At 56.7% G+C, this 19,283-nt stretch overlaps 1 protein-coding gene and 1 long non-coding RNA gene across 3 annotated transcripts; one reads left to right on the top strand and one right to left on the bottom strand.

Annotated features, from left to right (window-relative positions):
* Positions 1-11: 11 nt before the first annotated feature.
* On the bottom strand, positions 12-15,749 carry GAREM2 (GRB2 associated regulator of MAPK1 subtype 2). The gene is made up of 6 exons (XM_061154970.1): positions 15,617-15,749; positions 12,530-12,670; positions 6,038-6,168; positions 4,046-5,101; positions 2,938-3,101; positions 12-2,418 (listed from the first exon to the last, which is right to left on the bottom strand). The coding sequence occupies exons 1-6, from the start codon at positions 15,726-15,728 to the stop codon at positions 1,395-1,397; spliced, it is 2,628 nt and encodes an 875-aa protein (XP_061010953.1). The 5' UTR covers positions 15,729-15,749; the 3' UTR covers positions 12-1,394.
* On the top strand, positions 2,046-4,208 carry LOC133064625 (uncharacterized). 2 transcript variants are annotated; one of them, XR_009694665.1, is made up of 4 exons: positions 2,046-2,102; positions 2,341-2,446; positions 2,602-2,730; positions 3,237-4,208. It is a non-coding gene; the product is annotated as an uncharacterized LOC133064625 (long non-coding RNA). The 2 variants fall into 2 exon arrangements; XR_009694666.1 differs by lacking the exon at positions 2,046-2,102 and having other exon boundaries at positions 2,309-2,446.
* Positions 15,750-19,283: the final 3,534 nt, after the last annotated feature.

Genomic DNA, 19,283 nt, shown 5'->3' with positions numbered 1-19,283 from the left:
TCCACTCGCACTACTCTTCAGTGGTCTAGCATTTATTTCACTAGCCCTCAAGGACTCACTAAGTGGTCGGCAAGGAAACACAACGTCTCAGCATCCCAGTCTCTGTGCTCTGCTTTGATTCCCCTCCGTGCTGAGACAGCCTGCTCAGGGCCTGAGCACTGGCACGGCTTCTCTACTCTTAAGATAGAAAAACAGGCAATAAATATCTAGGTAAGGCAGACAAGAAGGCTGATACCCCTGGGCCTGACACTAGGAGAATTAGTGTGCTTCTGGTAAGTGAGACAGAGAAGAGCTCGGGGGATGGGTGGTTGGACATGACAGCCAACCTGCTCTGGGTGCTGGCAGATGGCCATGCTCAGGATTCAGGGCACAAAGATCTGCTCGGATGCAGGTGAACAAGCGCAGGAGGGCTGAGCTCCAGGAGGATAAACGTAGGTTTTCCCAAGCCACCTGTGCCAGTGACAGAAAACCAGGGAAGGACACCAGGTGTTTGCAGGAGTCAAGGGATGGGGCAGGAGACCAGTGGGAGTGATTGAAGGCCACCCACCTCGAGAATCAGGGTGCAGCTGCCCTTAGAATCACCTGCCCTTCCACAGAAAGAGTCATGGACTGGACGCAACAGGTAGGATGGAGGGCTAGATACAGCCAGATGGGGGCAGAGGCCAGAGCGCTGGAAACATTGGGGGAGCAACTGCCTCCCTCACCAGGTAAGTGGGTCAAGGGCAGGGCTGTGGCCTTCCAAAGGCATCACCCGAGAACCAGAGCCCACAGGTGGAGCTCTGCGGCGCGGTGGCTCAGGCTTGTACGCGATACACCTGTGTTCAGGGCCAGGGACCCAGCGCATGGTGGAGCGGGCGGCGGGGGCGGGGATAGGGGGTAAAGAGGGCATCCCAGAGATACAGAAATTGGCCCTCCGTCTGAGGCAGCTTGGAGCAGAGTCCACAGAGGACAGCGGGCACTTGGGGAATCTGTGCTTCAATGGGGGGCCGTCGTCTTCGTCTCTGGCCTGCACCTACAAGCTGTGGACTGAGCGCAAGCTGTCAGGGGGGCTCCACAGCAGAGCGGAGGGAGCTGTTAGGTCACCACAAAAGCCAGCTTCCAGCTGCCGCATGGGAATCACAGCCCTGGGCACCCTGTTCGCTGGTGCCTTCAGCTGCTCCCCCACCTACTCTGCACACTCAGAGGCAAGAGGCATGCAGGGGTCTGGCCCAGAGGACCCCGTTTCCCAGCGCGCCTCCCCTGGATTCACTCTCTGTGACGGCTGAGCAGCCGCAGTCCTGGCAGAGATTCTCCCTGCGGCAGGCCCCACCTCGGGGAGGGCTGGCCCCCCAGGGCGTGGTGGGGGTGGGTGGTTCCGGGCCAAAATTCCAGTCAGGCGGCCCCAAGCCGGAAGGTCAGATCTTGGGCCGCCAGCCTTTGATGAACTGCATGATCTTCTTGACCTGCAGCTTGGTCAGGCGGAAGTCATCTGCCAGGATGTCCTCACTGAGCTGCACGAAGATGCTGCCGTCAATGCGCTCTCGGGCAAAGAAGCTGACCACGTCCTCTGAGAGCCCGATGAAACGCAGACTTCGGGAGACCTCCTCCAGGGAGAGTGCAGACAGGTCAGCGGGGGGCTGCCAGGAGGCGGCTTCTCGGCCTCCCCAGGCCGTGGCCCCATCCCGGGGACTGGCAGGAGGCCCTTCGAGGCGCCCCTGGGTGAGAAGGAGTCGCGCTCCACCGGCCTCGGGGCCCTGCGGGGCCGCCGGTGACAGTGGGGCAGGGCCCTGCCGCAACACCAAGCTTTCGGGATCAAAGGCCTTGGGGGGTCCAAGTGGCGAGAGGCCCAGCCCAGGTGCCCCCACGGCTCTGGGCTCCTGACAGCGCAGCAGCTCAGGCTCTGGAGAACTGCCCCGGCCCAGCTCAAAGGGGTCGAAGGGCTCCAGGGAGGGTTCCTGCCACTCAGAGGAGGAGGAGGAGGAGGTGGGGCAGGAGGAGGCGGAAGCTGCCGAGTAGGCCTGGCCTGGAGAGCTCAGGCCTGGGGAGTAGGCGGGGCTGGAGGTAGCCAGGGGACCTGAGGCAGCTGCAGGCCCGGAAGAGGAGGCCGCTGAAGGGCCGGTGGGGTAGGCAGGCCCAGAAAAGGGGTTAAGAGCTCCAAACGGAGCAAAGCGTTTCTGGGGGTGGGAGGGCTTGAATGGAGGTGGACAGCCGTGGTAGGTCTTGGCGGGGGTGTCGGCCCCCAGGAGGGAGGCAGCTCGACCACTCAGGGGCTCCAAAAGGGCCCGGGAGGCCTGGCTGGGCTGCGTGGTTGAGGGCAAGGGGCCTGGGGGTGGACGGCTGGAGGACTCGCCCACCTTGCAGTCTCCCCAGGTGCAGGGGTAGCAATAGAGGGAGTAGGCGTCGGGTGATGGAGAGCCACTGCCACTTCGGGACCCCGCCCTGCGGACAGAAAGACAGACACAGACGGGTAAGCAGAGCAAGAGGGAAACGTGATAGGGACACACATGTGCCACCACAAACCACCATTCCGCCAGGTGACAGAGATCTCAGCCATGCTGGCCCGTCCAGCCCCCAGCCCCCAAGGCCTGAGACCCTCTGAGATTGCTCTATTCTTCCTTCCAGCAACCTGCACTCCAGGAAAAACTAAACTGAACTACACAGAAAATTTTCAATGGCAAGGAGTACTCCATCCTGCGGCAGATCTCAGTCTGGAAGGAAAGAGAGCCACACTCCCACACAGTCATCATCTAGGTAAGCAGCCAACTGAGGCAGGAAGCCCCAGACCCCAAGGGCCCCTACCTCAGGTTCTTCTCAGCAATATGCACCCTCCAAACCCCGGGGTCTGTGGTCTTCCTCTTCCTCACACTGGCTCCCCTCCCCACCCTCTCCCTGTCCCCCTCCCCTGCTTCCATCCACCTGAGGAGGCCCAGGACCCAGAGAAGGAAGGGAGGGGCTCACCCATCCTGGAGGCCAGAGGAGTAGTAGGAGAGGCTAGAGCTGGGGGAGTGGACAGGCTGCAGCTTAGGGAAGCGTGGGGGTACTGGGGGGCTACCCGAGAGCCGGCCACTGCCACCCCGTGGGGGCACAGGAGGGGCGTTGAGCAGGCGGCACTCCTCCTTCACCTGCAAGCACAGGGCCATGATGCCACCCCCTGTCCCCAGGCAGCTGGGCAAGGGGGGTGCATTCGACTGACCCACTTTGCCAAAAGTCGGCCTTGCTACTCAGCCACCCACCCCACCCCTTCTCGTCATCTCCAGCCTGTCAGACTCATCAAGAGTCCATAACACGCACAACTGTCTCCTGTGGCCTTCGAAATCCATCACGAATGTAAGAAAAAAGAGAGAAGTAGATAAAACAACAACAACAAAAAGTTAAGTAGACATATTCCTTCCTCAAGGAAAAGGAGAGAAAGAAGAAAAAGGTGTAATGAGAAGAACAGAAGGAAAAGTATCTGCCATCTGGATCCCTTTCTTATGGACTCCATGGGACATTAATAGGTGCTGTCCATAGTCTGTAGACAAGCTCTGTTGGAAACTTGTATTAAACCCAGATAAATGGGTTTCTGACCTGCAGGACTTCTCAGAGCCTTCATTATAATGGATACTCTGTGGCTCCAGTGAGGATGGAGAGAGCTGGAATCACAGACTGTATTTTCTAACCTTTCTTTACCCTAGACCCTTCTTTTCACCAGGCAACTTAAAGGAGCCTTTGTTCTGTGGAACCTTCTGGGTAACACTGTTCTAGTCTCATCCCATACTCTATGAGGCTAGGGACCTGCTGGTATCTTTGTCCCACAACTCCCAAGGCCACTGTCCTTGGTACCCCTTCCTACAAAAGCGCCTGCGTCTCTTTCCTCTTTTTTTTCTCCCCCCTCCCCACCTCTGGCCACCCTTTGTCGCACACCTCAGCGACTGGAGACCGAGATGCCATGGCAGGGGCCCAGGAGAACGAACTTTCAAAACCCAAACCCTGGCTGGCCCCTGGCTGGCCACCTCCCGGGAAGGCCGGGCCCCCAGAGCTCAGCGGCCGGCCTCCCACCCTCCTCGCCTCCACCGCGTCCACTCACCGCCTCGGATTTGGGAGGCACGGGAGGCGGCGCCGCCTCGGGCTCCAGGCGGGGCGGCCCGGCGGCTCCGAAGGAGATGAGATCGGGCCCCGGGAGCGGCCGGGTCCTGCTCTCGGCTAGGCCCTCGGCCGCCTGGTGCGTCCACAGCTCCTCGTAGGGGATCTCGGCGAGCGGCGCGGCGGGCTCGGGCCCGCCGGCCCAGTCGGGGATCACGTACTCCTGGTCGCCGTCGCCCGGTGGGCCGGGGCCGGGGGCACGGGCGGGCACGAGGGCGCGCGGGGGCGCGGGCAGGCAGAGGCGCGCGCGGCGCGGGCTGGCGCAGTCGTCGGCCAGCTCAGCTGGCGCCTCGCGCACTGCGGTCGAGTACTCGTCGGGGTCGAAGCGCTCGCGACAGTAGGAGGCGCTGTCGCGCACCAGGCGCTCGACGCGCGGGTCCCCGGCCAGGAGGCCCTGCGGCAACGCGAAGCGCGGCGTGTTGGTGAGCAGCAGGAAGTGCAGCGGCGCCGGGCCCTCGCGGCGCAGCGCCAGCCCCAGCACCACTGTCTTGGAGATGATGCTGACCAGCTTGTAGCAGTGGCCCTCCCGCACCGGGTGCAGGTCATAGGGATTGCGGGGTGGCCGGCTGGGCACCAGCACGTTCACCGGGAGCCTCACGCGCTCGATGATGGCGCGCACCGTGTGCTCGCCCTCCTGCATCTGCAGCTCCAGCGGGCTGCGCGTGCTGAAGCGGCCCTGGCACTGGAAGGGTAGGCTCAGGCTTTCGTTGGTGCGGTGGTTCATGCAGATTAGGCAGGGCATCTTGCCTTTGATGGGCCTGGCGCCCCCGCCGCCACCCGCGGCCCCCGCGCCCCCCGGGCCGCCGCCGCCACCGCCGCCGCCCACCCCGGCCAGCGCCCCAGCCCGGCCCAACTTGCGCAGCAAGGTTGTGAAGCGGGAGCGCTCTTTGGTGGTCTTGGCGCACAGGATCTCCGCCTGACCCATGAGAGTGAGCTCATCGCCCGCGTGCAGCGTGAAGTTGTACACCTCGCTGTCCTCGCTGAACTCCCCTGACACCACCTGGGAGTCCCAGAAACAGAGGGAGGCCTTAGCCCCAGCCGAGGGAAAGCCAGTCCCGGGACCCAGGAGGGCAACCCTCCTCTTGGGGCTTTCCCAAGATCAAGAGCACTGGACTGAGGGCATGCATTCTGTAGAGGCCACGTGGTCACGGTGGTACAGCCTCAGAGTTACCTCTTGGAAACATAATTATTTTATTTGCTATAAGAATTGCTGTAAGGATTAAATAGACTATAAAGTAAGTGTTAATCGCTCAGCCATGTCTGACTCTTTGTGACTCCATGAACTGTAGCCTGCCAGGCTCCTCTGTCCATGGGATTTCCCAGGCATGAATACTGGAGTGGGTTGCCATTTTCTTCAGGGATCTAACTGGGTCTCCCACATTTCAGGCAGATTCATTACCATCTGAGCCACCAGGAAAGCCCTAAATAGACTCTATGTATACTGAAATACTTTGAAAATATTCAATATACAGTAACACTTGTATCATTTTTTACAATTGGGCAATAATAATCCTCCACCTATTCAACAAGACTACTCTGAAGAGGAATGAATTGATGAATAAGAAAAGGGTTTGTAAATAGTGAAGAGCTATCTGTACATCAAGTGGGGGACTGTTTGCACTCTATGTCTCCACAGCTACCACCCCCACCAGTAGATGCTAGGATGGCTGCCCTGAAAGATCGCCAAGTCAAGGCATGAACCTCCACACACATACCTCCACACACACTTCCTGCTTCCCCACCTTTTGCAGGAAGTCCTTGGGCCCAGTTCCAGGAAGTTCATACACCTAGCCAAAGGCTTTCAGGGGGCTGCCAGAAGCCACACTGTGACACTTCTACCTCTCAGAACCTAACGGGAACCCTCCAACCAGGGTCAGGCTTGCCCCAGAGGATAATGGAACCTGGGGGCACCATGTCCGGTGCAGAAAGGACTGACCTTGACACTGAAGGTGATGGCTTCCATCACAAAGATGCGATCAGGAAAGACGCTGGCCACCTCCTCCACGCTGCTGAAGTACCTCACGGGCTCCCGAACATCCCGGGCCTGCTCCAGGAGCTTGAACTTCCCTGCACAGGAGGGAACACAGGCTGCTAGGGTGGGCCTTCTTGCTGGGAAGCCTAGCCTGCATCCTGAGAGGCCTCCTGGTTCCCACATCTTTCGCCCCTTGTGTCAGCCAGTCCTTCTGGAACTCAGGTGGGCAGAAGGGCAGGTCTGCACTAGTGGAAGCTGGTCAGCTGGTTCAAGACTCAGCAGGGAGGTGAGCACAGATTCCTAGCAAATAGAGCACAGCCCTTACCCAGTGGAGAGTTAGTGGGTGTGTGACAAGGCCAGCAGGTGTCTGCCTAGAGAAACCCAAGGGCAAACTGGTACCCAAACACTTGAACACCAACATTAGTGTGGCATTGGGGATGCTAATGCCTAGCTTGGTCCCAGCCCCACTCTGATTTGCTATGACCCAGACAAATCCCTTCCCCTCTCGGGGGTTTTGAATCCTCATCTGAAAAAACTGGAGCAGATGTTTGCAGGCCCTGTCTGAATCTAGCCTCCTGTGTTAGCTTTAGATTGCTAACCCACACTGAAGCAATGGGCAAACCAGGGCCGAGCCCCAGGCTTTGGAGACCCAAGGAGAGCCACTCTGACTCCTGGTCTGTTCCCAAAGCCTGCTGTGGTCCAACATCCAGCCCCACTGTCCCAGAAGCCTCAGATCTCAGCCCAGCAAGCTACCTCCCTCAGATGAGGTCTTCCCGACCTGCATGCAGTCCAAGGCTATATTTCCACTGGCTCAGCAGATGCCCCCAGAAGACACACGCTTTAAAGAATGATGCTAATCTGTAATGCTGACACCCCTTTGTGTTAACTGTCTGACCTCACTGGCCGCATACCTTTTATGTGCCCACCTTGTTGTTGTTGTTGTTTAGTTGCTAAGTCATCCCCACCTCTTTTGCAGCCCCATGGACTGTAGCCCACCAGGCACCTCTGTCCATGGGATTTCCCAGGCAAGAATACTGGAGTGGGTGGCCACGCCCTCCTCCAGGGGATCTGCCTGACCCAGGGATGGAATCCGTGTTTCCTGCATTAGCAAGCAGATTTTTTACCACAGAGTCACCTGGGAAGCCCCATGTGCCCACTTACATGAGCACAAAGACAGGCTGTGAACCAGGCTGGCATCTGGCCTCTTTTTAGGCCTTACACAGGAGGAAGAGAGTCTTGTATAGGCTGAGAGAAGACAAGGTGACTCTAACTTCTGCAGTGATTCTGGTGGTTGCTGCCTATTACATTCATTTATTCATTCCACAAGAATTTATAGAGCACCTACTGTGTGCCAGACACTAGCCTAGGCCCAATGAGGGGGGCAGATCTGGGTAAGATATGATCTGCCCTCAAGATATCAAATCCAGATACAGTATGTGATAGCAGGGTGTGACGGGATGGCTACAACAGACTCAACAAAAGACGAGGCGACCACCAAGTTGGGGGAAATCTGCCTGGCAGTGTGGGGGGATCATAAGAATGAATTTTACAGAGTGAACATTCCACACAGAAGAAACAGCATGAGTCAAGACACATGGTCACAGAAGCAAACTGTCTGCCCAACGTGGTGAGTGTGCCTGGAGAGTAAGATTTGAGGGGGGTGATGAGGGGGTGAAGCAGATAGTGACTGGTTTATGAAAAGCTCTGAATGCCATATGGTAGGACTTTATTCTGTAAGAATGAAACCCACTGGTGTGTTCTGAGCAAAGAAAGACCAGGATCAAAGGTGAACTCTATAAAGATAACAAGTACACTTAGGTAAATAACCCAGTAACGAGTTCTGGAAAAAAGCAGGGGCATCAGCTGAGGGGAGAGCAACAAATAAACAAAACAAGGGGTACAGGTTCCAGTAGGAAGCCTCATCAGACTGCAGTGACTGCCGAGTGGTCAGGGAGGAAGGGGTTCCAGCTATCAGCCTGGTCAGCAGAGCTGTTAACCAAAACTGGGACTCTGGAAGGAACCAGTTGGGGAGTGAGAGAGTCAATTCCTACGCAGGTTGATAAGAAATCCGGGGGTCCCCAAGGACAGAGGGGTCTGGGAATCTCAAGGAGGAGAAAAGGATAAGCTTTTTTTTTTTTTTTTCTGTCTACATTCCTTAGTCACATAAAACGTTTTTTCCTTTAAGCCCGGAACTGATGATTACACAACAAACAACTCAGTTTAAACTCTGTACTAAGGATTATATGACAATAATACATCCTGCTTGAGGACAGTTTCTCCTTCCTGAAAAAGCTTCTGGCTAATCCTATTATCTTAAAATGTACATTATGGGAGTAGGTCTAGTAAGATCTTTACAACCTTGAGCCATGCTTCTGATTTATTATAATAACTAATTTTAAAAAGTACATAACTCCCTTGCTAACACTAGCGAGGGGGGCCCTCTCCGTCCCCCTTCAGATGTCTATGTCAGAAGCTTTCTCTGTCCCTTGTCATACTTCAATAAAACTCTGCTACACAAAAGCTCTTGAGTGATCAAGCCTGGTCCCTAGTCCCAGAGCTAAATCTTCTTCGGAGAGCATGAACCCAACACCGCACACTGTAAGCTATCAGGAGCATGGGCCAAACTGGGGAGGCCAAATGAGGCCCTGCAGGGGGTGCTCCTCGGGCAGGCAGGTGAGCGTGTGGGCGCAGGGCTTGGGGACGTGCAGTCAGAAGTAACAGAAGATCAGCGGCCCACAGCAGGCAGTGTCAGCTGTGGGGCAGGCCAGATAGCTCAGGGAAGAGGAAGAAAAGAGGATCCCGACCCATCGGGGACCCTCTTCCCAGAGAAATCCCACAGTGTACTCCTAGCAGGAACACACACAGCATTGTATATACAGCATGGGGGAGGTGGTGGTTTCAAAGCCCAACCAGAACCCAGATGGAGACACCCACGTCCTAATGCAGGGGTGCAGAGCAGAGGGCCCGGGGCAGCACCTGCAGCGTCAACATCTAAGAGCAGGAAAAGGGAGAACCAAGAGAGGGGGAAATGCCCAGAGAAACCCAGAGGGAATGCACCCCATCCCTACCCCGCACCCTGCTCCAGCCACTCTGAGACCCTGGTGGGAAGAGGCCTCTGATGAGCCACAGCCCTTGAGGGCAGTAAGGATACCCTGGGGAGGGGACCCAGCGGGTGAGGAATCACAGGTCTGCCACCATCCAGGAGGGGCACCACCCCTTCCCTCATCCAGTCGCCGCCCCCATATCCACACACAACCCCCACCACCCCCCACCACCACCACCAATTCCAAGCAGCCAGGCAGGGAGAAATGCCCACTGCCCCCTCTGGGGAGAGTTGGAGCCAAGTCAGGGCTAGAGCTGGGGGAGGATGTGGCAGGGAAGATCGATGTAACCATGGTAGCCAGCACCACCCCCTCCGCCGCAGCCTGAGCCCAGCACCGGTCATCACTGCCGGGAGGAAGGAAAGAAGACCTCTGGGGAGTGATGCTTTGGCCCCGGGAAGCCTTCTCCTCCCTCTGCAGTCCCACTGGGGGCAGCTTCCTCTCCTGCCTTCCCCCGACAAGAGACACGAGGTCTTCTCCCTCGACCCCCGCGGCTCTAGGGAAGTGCCCCACCCTGGCCTGCCCCTCCTCCCTGCCCGAGACTCCCAAAGCACCTGACCCAGAGCAGATGCTCCTTAAAGAATGGTGGGTAAATGCACAGACTTGAGAGTCGGACAGACCTGGTGCCACCTGCCACCTGTATGGTCTTGCACAAATTATTTAATCCCTACAGGCTTCGGTTTTCCCATCGGTAAAATGGAAGCATACAACTTGGCTCACGCGGTGCTCCGCAGGGTCCGCCGCCGGAGCAGGAAGCAAGGCGGGGAGTTGCTGGGGGAGTGACCCGGGAGAAGGCCGGTCTCCCTGCCTCCCACGGCGGTGAACCTTGCCTGGACCCCACCCCACCCCGCCCACCGCGGCTGCTCTCGCCGAGGTCCGCAGCCTCCGCCCCCGCCCGCGCGCCAGCCCGCGCGCCAGCCCGCGCTATTACTAATTCATTAGGAGGAACCAGCGTCGGGCTGTGCACTCAGAGCTTCCTCGTTAACCTGCCGGCGGCCCCTCCCCCTCCTAGGGGGCTTCGGTCTCCCTACCCACCCCCCACCAGGCGGGGCGCGAGCAGCCCAATGGAAAGATGGGTCAGGGATGCGAAACCTCGGCTAGCCAGCTGTCACCCCATGATCACCGCCATACACAGACAGTCAAGGGGCCACCAAAAGCGATGGGGGGAAAGAGCCAGGAACCCCGTGGGCCCACAGTTCCCTAGGAGGCTCTGGATCTCGGTTTCCCTGATTTGTTTTGGGTTTTTTTGGCAGCGGGATCTTATTCACCGACCAGGGATGGAACCCGCGCCCCCTGCAGTGGAAGGGCAGAGTCTTAACCACTGGAGCACCAGGGAAGTCCCCCAGTCTTTGCTTTTTTGTCCCAATGAGATGACCTGGGACTTTTCCCTGGACCAATGCCAAATACCAGGCTGGGAAGTTTCTAGCTTGGGCAGGCCTTCCCAGGGGCCCCAGGGAGAACCCCAGGTCAGAAAGATACTTGAGTTTCCTCATCTTCAAAATGGGGTGTGGGGACTACAGGAATACAACAAGTTCACAGGGTGTTGTATAAAGCAGAAGCCCTGAAAAGGGTTTGGTCCTGTCCCACTGACTCAGGGGAGAACCAGGCAGGGCCAGAGGGGGAACAGCAGACCTGTGAGGAAGGGGCTGGGAGCCTTCCCAGCTCCAAGGATTCCAACCTTTGTTGCAGGGTGAAAGTAAAAGTCGCTCAGTCTCTTTGCAACCCCATGGTATGTAGCCTGCCAGGCTCTTCTGTCCATGGAATTCTCCAGGCAACAATACTGGAGTAAGTTGCCATTCCCTTCTCCAGGGGATCTTCCCAACCCAGGGATCGAAACCAGGTCTCCCACATTGCAGGCGGATTCTTCACTATCTGAGCCACCAAGGAAGCCCTGTTTGGGGGTGGGCAGCAGTTAAACACAGAACTGATCTAACTCCTAACTCCTGGATCTCTGAGACTTCCTCACAGGGTTGCTGTGAGGCTGTGATGGTGGCAAAGCTCTGCCCAGTGTCTGTAAAGCAGCACATGTTGATACACAGGAGCTGTGGGCTCCTGGGCTTAAATAGGGGCATCTCTGGGCTGATGGCCACCAGTCTTGCACCCTTTTCATCCAGGGAACAACAACCCTGCATCCCTGATGTGGCAGCAAGCACCAGCCCAAGAATCGAGATGCCTGGGTGCTAGCTCTTGCTCTTCTGCTTATTAGCTGTGTGACCCTGGGCAGGTCGTTTCCCTTCCTAGGCCTTCTGTTCCATCCTGTGTAAAATCAAAGGGCTTCTTTTTTTAGAAGCAGAATCCTTTCTTTAAACAAAATCTTTAGGACATCAGCATCACATATAAAATAGATAAAAGTAAATATTCATTGTTGTTTAGTCGCTAAGTTGTGTCCAACTCTTTGCACCCCCTGGACTGTAGCCCACCAAGCTCCTCTGTCCATGGGATTTCCCAGGCAAGAATACTGGAGTGGGTTGCCATTTCCTTCTCCAGGGGATCTTCCTGACCCAGGGACCGAACCCAAGTCTCCTAGGTCTCCTGCACTGGCAGTCGGGTTCTTTACCACTGAGCCACCATGGAAGCCCTGGTCTCTAGCATAATTTTATTAAAAGTTTTTAAATTTTAACATTCACTTAAGAGTCAATCAATGGGGACTTCCCTAGTGGCACAACGGTTAAGACTTCGCCTTCCAATGCAGGGGGTATGGGTTCGATCCCTGGTGGGGAACTTAGATCTCACATGCCTTGGTGCCAAAAAATCAAAACATGAAACAGAAGCAATATTGTAACAAATTCAATAAAGACTTTTAAAAAAAAGTCAATCAATGAAAACAATAAATTTAACACAAACATCAGAAAAACAGGATTAACGCTAGCAGATGCAGCCATATAATCAGCCTGGGCATCCCTTTGTTTCTATGTCTTTGGGTTGTGCAATACTGGGAGAAGCCTGGCAAGAGATATTTTCTTTGAGGGTCTGTACAAAAAGGGTTAATGAGGCAGACTGTGGCACACACCAAACGTCTCTAGTCAGGGTTTAAGGTTTGACTTGTAGTGATATGAAGGTGTGGATTTTTTTTTAATCATTAGTTTCAAATCTACTTTAAAATGGGAATCAAAGGTTTGTAACCAGAAACCCGGGGCTTCACACAACAGTATGAAAACCACTGGACCCTAACTCTAACCCTAACCTTAATCACCACTGCCCCCCACCCCCCGCCCGGCTCATCAGCCATGACCTCGCTCATCCCTGCAGCTCTAAGGAAAAGCCAGTCACCAACATCCAGTTCCCAAGACTTCCTGCACCCCATCCCCCTGCCTACATCCCCCACTGGCTCTGTGCCGTCTGTCCCTGGGCACACCTGGGTACTGCAGGGGGATGTCAATCTTGGGCCCAATGACGTAGTGGCCCTCCTCCAGGGTGTGGGCTGTCACCGTGGTCCACTGGCGGCAGGAATGAATGAGCAGGATGTCTCGCTCACTGACGCCCTCAGCATACTCCCCTGGGAGGGGGCAGGAGGACAGAGGAGGGAGAACAGAAAAGAGAACATTAGGAGGGGCAGAGAAAACAGACAGGGTGACCTCCTCACCAAGACACCGCCCAAGGACAGCTCCCCATGATCCCTGTCCAGGCCAGCAATGCTCCAGGGACAGGGGGCTGCCAGCTGTGACCTCGGGGCTGAATCAGGCCCCGTCTCTCAGGGCTCAGGCTTCCAATGGGGCCCCAGCAACCAACCCAGCCTCCATCCTGCATTTATCATTCTACTGGACTGCCACTGCTCCCAGCAGACGAGCCAGCCCCTGCCCTCCAGGAGCCCTCAGGTCCAGGGGGAGGGTGGTGGGGAGAGATGTGAACAGAGGATACGGGCCCAGTTTGAGGCACTGAATGGAGGCAGTCTGAGCTCTCGCAGAAGGGGCAGCAAACTAGTTGAGGCGGGAGAGGGGCAGCAGGGAGGATGGGAGACAGCGCTGAGCAGCAGACACTTGGGCTGGACCTCAGAACCACAACTCACACCAGCAGAATTCTCAGCCCCGAGTCAGCTCCTGGGCCAAGAAAGGAGGGCCTTGTTCGGGGCCCAGAGAGGGCTGAGAAGGGGTCGTCCATTGTGGAGCCCAGAGCTGTGGGTCACTCGGGTCAGGAGAATAGCGGGGCTTAGAGGAGCTGATTCACGGCTCCCTTGGGCAGCCCCTTCCTTCTCGCCCACTCCACAGACAGGCTTCTTCATCCAAGGGACCCCAAAGGAGAGGGAACCTTCGGGGTCTCAGATACCCCCTGGTCCCACCTCAGAGAAGCTGCTTCTTGGCATTCCCTCCCAGAGTCCTTCACCTCCCAATTTGTGGGACATAGTGATGAAGGCCAGAGGAGGCGGGTGGCGGGGATGGGGGGGCGCAGCGGATTTAGAAGGGGAGGGGGATAGTCCTAGGGGAAGCTGCACTGGGGCAAAAGTGTTGGGAGGGGCCCGGGCCCCAGAGGCTCCAACCCCAGCAACAGTTTCCAGGAGAGCAGGAGGCTGGCCCAGCTTCCAGGAGGCCTTGGAGCCGTCTCCTGGATGCAGCTGGTGGGTAGGGTGGGGGTGGGGGACGCTCCCTCCAACACAACTTAATAAATTTCTGCCACCCAACCAAATGGGAAATGGTTTACTCTGATGGCTGGGGACTCCCTGAAGTGTGTGCATTTGATGGGGGGAGGGGAGGGGGTGTTCAGGACCTGCAAGCAGGGCCTGGCTCTCATCACGTGTGTGTGTATATGTGGTTGGGGGTGTGGGGCTTTCTCCTCAACTCCTCACCTGGGGCAGAGAAAGCTCTCCTACTCTGAAACCTCCTCTTAGAGCTCTCTTAAGCCCCAGCCTGCCCTTCCAAGGGATGCAGGCCACAGCCACACAGGATACACACCAACCATGGATCAAGGTCACCAACAGTGGAGTCAACACAGCCAGCTAGATCACAGCGATAGGGGCTTGTCACCCCTATGACACAACTCAGTCTCACGGTCCCACTAATCCACGGGCCAAGATATACTTTTGATCACATATTCACAACTCACAATTTTGATAACAAAAGGTGACCACAGCTATAGCCACCACTGTCACAGACTGATGGCTGGGCCATTATACCAGTTGCTCATGCCTTCATTCGTTCATTCAATCCTTCCATAATCTTTGTTAGGCAGGATGCCCTACCTCAAGGAGCCCGCAGCCCAGTAGGAGGACAATAAACTGACCATTATAACGGGTGCACAGCAGGAGACAAGACAAGGGGGCCAGAGGTCAAGGGAACCCAAAGGAGGCCTGCCTGTCCTCAAAAAAAGACCCCCAGGAGGGGGAGATGCCAAAGCGGATGTGTGGGAAAGTGGCCAGGCACGACCTAGGATCAGCATATTCCATTCACACGCAGACACACACACAGCTCTGCTGTTGACATCAGCATCACACGCTGATGATGGGCGAGAACAAGACACTGGACCGCCAGGCACCCCTGCCCGACGGCCCCGGCTTAGATCCTTCACGGAGCCCGCTCCTGGACACGCTGACACTCGCTGTGCCCACTCCCGGCCGCGGCGGGTCGGAGGAGGGGCTCCCGGCCCCCGCGGAGAGGAGACAAGCCTGAAGCCGCGGGCCGCATTAGCATTCAGGGAAGCGAGTGTGCCAACGCGGGCCAAACCCCTATTCTTCTCACACACAAAACCCCCGGCCTGGCTGCCAGCCCCGGCTCCCGCCCCTCCCCCAGCCAAGCGGCCCCCTTTTCCTGAAACGGTCCCCTTGCTCTGGGCAGCCTCCGGGCACCCCTCTCGGGCCCCCAAGCATCAGCAGCAACCTGGGCCCCCGGGACCTCAAGAAGTGGAGCAAGATGTGGGAAGGGCCGAGGGTCGGGGGTGGGGGGCTTGGGGGCGCGCCGGGAGGGAGGACTCCCTCCTTCAGGCCCAGAGGTGGCCTGCCGGTCCGCGGGGAGCGGAGGCTGCCCACCACCCCAGGGCCGCGAAAGAAGGGTGCAAGAAGAGTCCCAAGACGTGGGGTGAGGGTGGGGGGCGGCGGCAGCGTGAAGACAAGAGTCCGAGGCCCAGGGATGCGGGAGGATCGAGGTGAGAGGCCAGAGACAAAGAGATGGAGGGGGGCGCGGCCCGGACGGGGGTCCGAGGGCGGCGAGAGAAGGGGGTGCACCGACGGGACGGGCTGGGTGGCTCCGCCAGGCTCCGGGGTCCACCTGGGCCGGAGAGCTCTCTCCGGGACCCGGCTCCAGTCCCGGTCCCAGGTTTCTGTCCCTGTGCCCGTCCGCGGGGCCCGGGAGGAGGCATCCCCTCGGTTTCCGGACCCCGGATCTCCGGGGAGGCGCGCCTGGAACAGAGCGAGGTCCGCGCGGAGGAGCAGGAGGGCAGGGGCCGCATCCTCACGGCCCCGCTGGCACCTGCCGGGAGAGCCCCCTGCGGCCCCTCTCCCCAGCACCCCCGGTACCTGGCCCGAGGCAGGCGAGCGTGGGCAAGCGGCAGCGGCTGACGATGAGGTCCAGCGGGAAGGCGCCCATGCTCCAGCGCAGGCCGGCCAGCCCGGCCGCCAGCTTCTCCATGGCATGGGAGCCCCGGGGCCGCCGTCCCGGGGCCCCGACGACCAGTCCCGCGCGGCCCGGGCTCCCGCGCCCGCCTCCACCTCCTGGGGCCGCCGCGGCGCTCCCCGCCTGGCCGCCCGGCCCGGGGCTGCGGGCGTCACGTGGCCGGCCTCCCCGCGGGGCGCCGGCCCCCGCCACCCGCCCCTCGCCCCACCCCCCGGCCCCAGGTCCCGCCTCCCCTCCCGCCCGGTTCCCTCGCCCCCTCCCCGAGCGTCCAGGTGACAGCCGGGGACCGGCGAGCCCAGGCGGGCGCCCGGTGGGTAATCGAGGACGCGAAGCGGCATCTGCGGGGCGGGCCTCCCCTTCCCCGGCCAGTGTGTTGGGATCCCCGCTTCCCCGCCACGAGCAGAGCCAGTCCGCTCCCGTTGGTGCCCCCCCCCCCCCGGCCTCCGGGAATCTCCTCCCGTCCCGCTATGGCCCCTGGTTTCGCTTCCTAAAGCTTCTGCCCGTAGTTCAGCCGCTGCGATACCAGACTGGTAACACCTCCAAGGTTGCTGCCTCCAACACTATCACCTCCAGATTGACACATCCTGGCAAGGCCGCCTTATAAACCCCATTTTACTGATGAGCAAACTGAGACTCAGAGAGGTCAAGTGGCAGCTCGATTTGAAGCCAGGTTTGACTACAAGTGGCTTCCCTGATAGCTCAGCTGGTAAAGAATCCACCTGCAATGCAGGAGACCCTGGTTCGATTCCTGGGTGAGGAAGATCCACTGGCGAAGGGATAGGCTACCCACTCCAGGTGGGTACCCAAGCTCCATTCTTGGGCTTCCCTTGTGGCTCAGCTGGTAAAGAATCCACCTGCAGTGCAGGAGACCTGGGTTCGATCCCTGAGTTGGGAAGATCCTCTGGAGAAGGAAAAGGCTACCCACTCCAGTATTCTGGCCTGGAGAATTCCATGAACTGTACAGTCTATGGAGTCGAAAAGAGTCGGACACGACTGATCACCTTTCACTTTCACTTGACTACAGTCCCACTGCCTTCCCAGGTAGTCACCGAAGCCTAATACCACCCCTCTGCCCTCACCAAAGAGCACTTTCCAAGTTTCCAGCCCTTTCTCACCAATTGTCACATGTCCTGTGAGCCAGATGGCTCCAGCATAGACACAGGCTGGTGCTGAAAGAGCTCCATGGACGCTAGTCCTCAGCCTGGGTACCCCCTCCTCTGCAACACATACACACAAACCTTCTCTTCAGAGATGACTGACATCCCACATATGGTGACCTGAACCCCAAGAGAGATGGCACCAGATAAGATGGGCACAACTTCTCAGCCGGAAGGGACATCTCACACCACTGTTCAATCTCCATCTTTTGCAGAGGAAAGAAACGGGAGACGCCAAGAGCAGAAATGCTTTGGTCCTAAGGTCACAGAGCAGGAAAGAAACAGAGCTCTGACTGGAAGATAGTTTGTCATCCAAACTGGGACACTTTTGAAAGTGAAGGAAGTGCTAACAGGGACAATAGGCATAAACCAGGATTGCAAGTGTAAAGCAGGGTCGGACCATAGGGCCACCCTATCCCTGAGAGAGGCCTCTGAGCCCTGATGTAGATACCACACCACAGCATTGCTGGTTCACTTCAGCTCTAGACCTCAGTCTCCAGCTAAGCCCTGCTACCCGCCACAGGACTGATTCACAGGCATTCCATTTCAACAATCACACTTGAATTTGGTCCTCTTTTATTTTCTATCCTAACCATCACCTTTCACCTGATTCCCCCCACCTGGAGCTCTTCTTAATCCTTATGTCCAACTGGTCACCAAGTCCTGGCAATTCTGCTTCTGCCATTCATCGTATGGCCCTTCCTCCTCTCCGACTCTGCCGTTGCAGCCTGTCTTCAGTTCCTCCTCTGATCTTCTTTCTTCCAGGCCACCCTTTGTATTTCATACCGAAGTCACTCTGGATTTGGGCTGAGTCAGAGACCACACAGGTGTGAGACATCAAGCAGAGCTACCTAACTGGTTGCTACCTGGTTGCCCACCCTCTAGTTGTTGTAGAATGTTCCAGAACCTTTCTAGTGCTTTTTAACCATTGGCAGATCTCCAGGGACCTCAGTGTGCCCAAACATATACATCCCTTCATTTGTTTAGGGCTCAAAAGTCGTGTAGGAAGGAATTCAGCTTCTCACAGATCTGTCCCTGGGCTGAGATTGCTGGAAGGCAGCTGGCAGCACGGAGAGCAGGGAAGCACCCGGAGGGAGGAGGATACTCACAGAGAGGCCAGAGGGGGCGTGAGTCTGGAAGTGAGAGCCAGGGTCTGGATGATGTGTGAGGCTGTGCCTGAGTTTCACCCTCTGGGAGAGTCTGTGTGGGGGACAGAGAGGTCTGAGGGGAGGAGGCAAAAGCTGGTTCACTGGGGTCCCAGCTGCCCTGCTATGGGTTCCCCCTCCGACAGGGTGGGTGGTGACAAGTAGAGAGGAGGACATAGCAGAAGTCAGGGATTTGGAGGAGGAGGCCGGGAAAGGGGGCTGGCCCTGGCAGAGGCCCCCTATTGGCCCAGAGGCCAGGCTGTGGCAGAGGCTGGCCAAGCTGCCCGTGAGTGGGCAGAGTGGGCAGTGGAGTAGAAAGATGGTGAAAGTGGGCGGCAGCAGTTTGGGTTATGTGTAAAACAACTCCACTCCACCCCACCTAAAAGGACTGATGAACTTCTCTGAGCCCATGAACTCCGAAAGGTCAGAGAACATCTGGCTAAGCACATCTGAGAAGTCTAGGAAACGGCATATCCAATTTTTCTTTCAGAAATTTTTTTTTTCAGGATTTTTTTGATAGGCACCATTTTTAAATCCTTTATTGAATTTGTTACAATTGTGTTGAATTGTATTATGTTGAATTGAATTGTTACAATTGTGCTTCTGTTTTAGGTTTTGGTTTTTCAGTTGCACAGCATGTAGAATCTCAGTTCACCCCATCAGGAATCAAAATTGCACCCCCTGCATTGGAAGGCGATGTCTTAACCGCCAGGGAAGTCCCCAGAAAATTTTAACTGTAAACTAGAGATAATAGTATTATGAGTACCCCCCGTACTCCTCTCCCGGCTTCAACATTTACCAGTCCATGGCTGATCTTATTTATTTCTCCTCCTGGTAGAATTTTTTAAAAATAGCTTTATTGAGACATAATTCACATACTATACAATTCATCCATTTAAAGTGTACAATTTCAGCGTTTTTAGTATAGTCACCATACTGTGCCGCCATCACCACGATCTAATTTTCAAACAAATCATCCTTCCCTAAAAGACATTGCTAACCATTAGCAGTCTGTCCCTTTCCCCAGCCCTCCCCCATCTGTAAACAATTGCCAGTCTATCTCCTGGCTCTATAAATTTGTTGTTTCTCTGCATTTTCATACAAATGGAATAATAAAATGTCTGGTCTAATATGACTGGCTTCTTTCACTTAGCATTAAGTTTCAAGGTTCCCCCACATTGCAGCACGTTTCAGTACTTCATTACTTTTATTGCTGAATAATATTCCAGTGTATGGATAACCACATTTTATTTATTCATTCATAAGTT

Source organism: Dama dama, chromosome 11, assembly GCF_033118175.1.
Source record: "Dama dama isolate Ldn47 chromosome 11, ASM3311817v1, whole genome shotgun sequence".
In the NCBI taxonomy this organism is placed as follows: domain Eukaryota; kingdom Metazoa; phylum Chordata; class Mammalia; order Artiodactyla; family Cervidae; genus Dama; species Dama dama.
The sequence above is the reverse complement of the archived record's forward strand: the minus strand, read 5'-3'. Positions and strand labels throughout refer to the sequence as shown.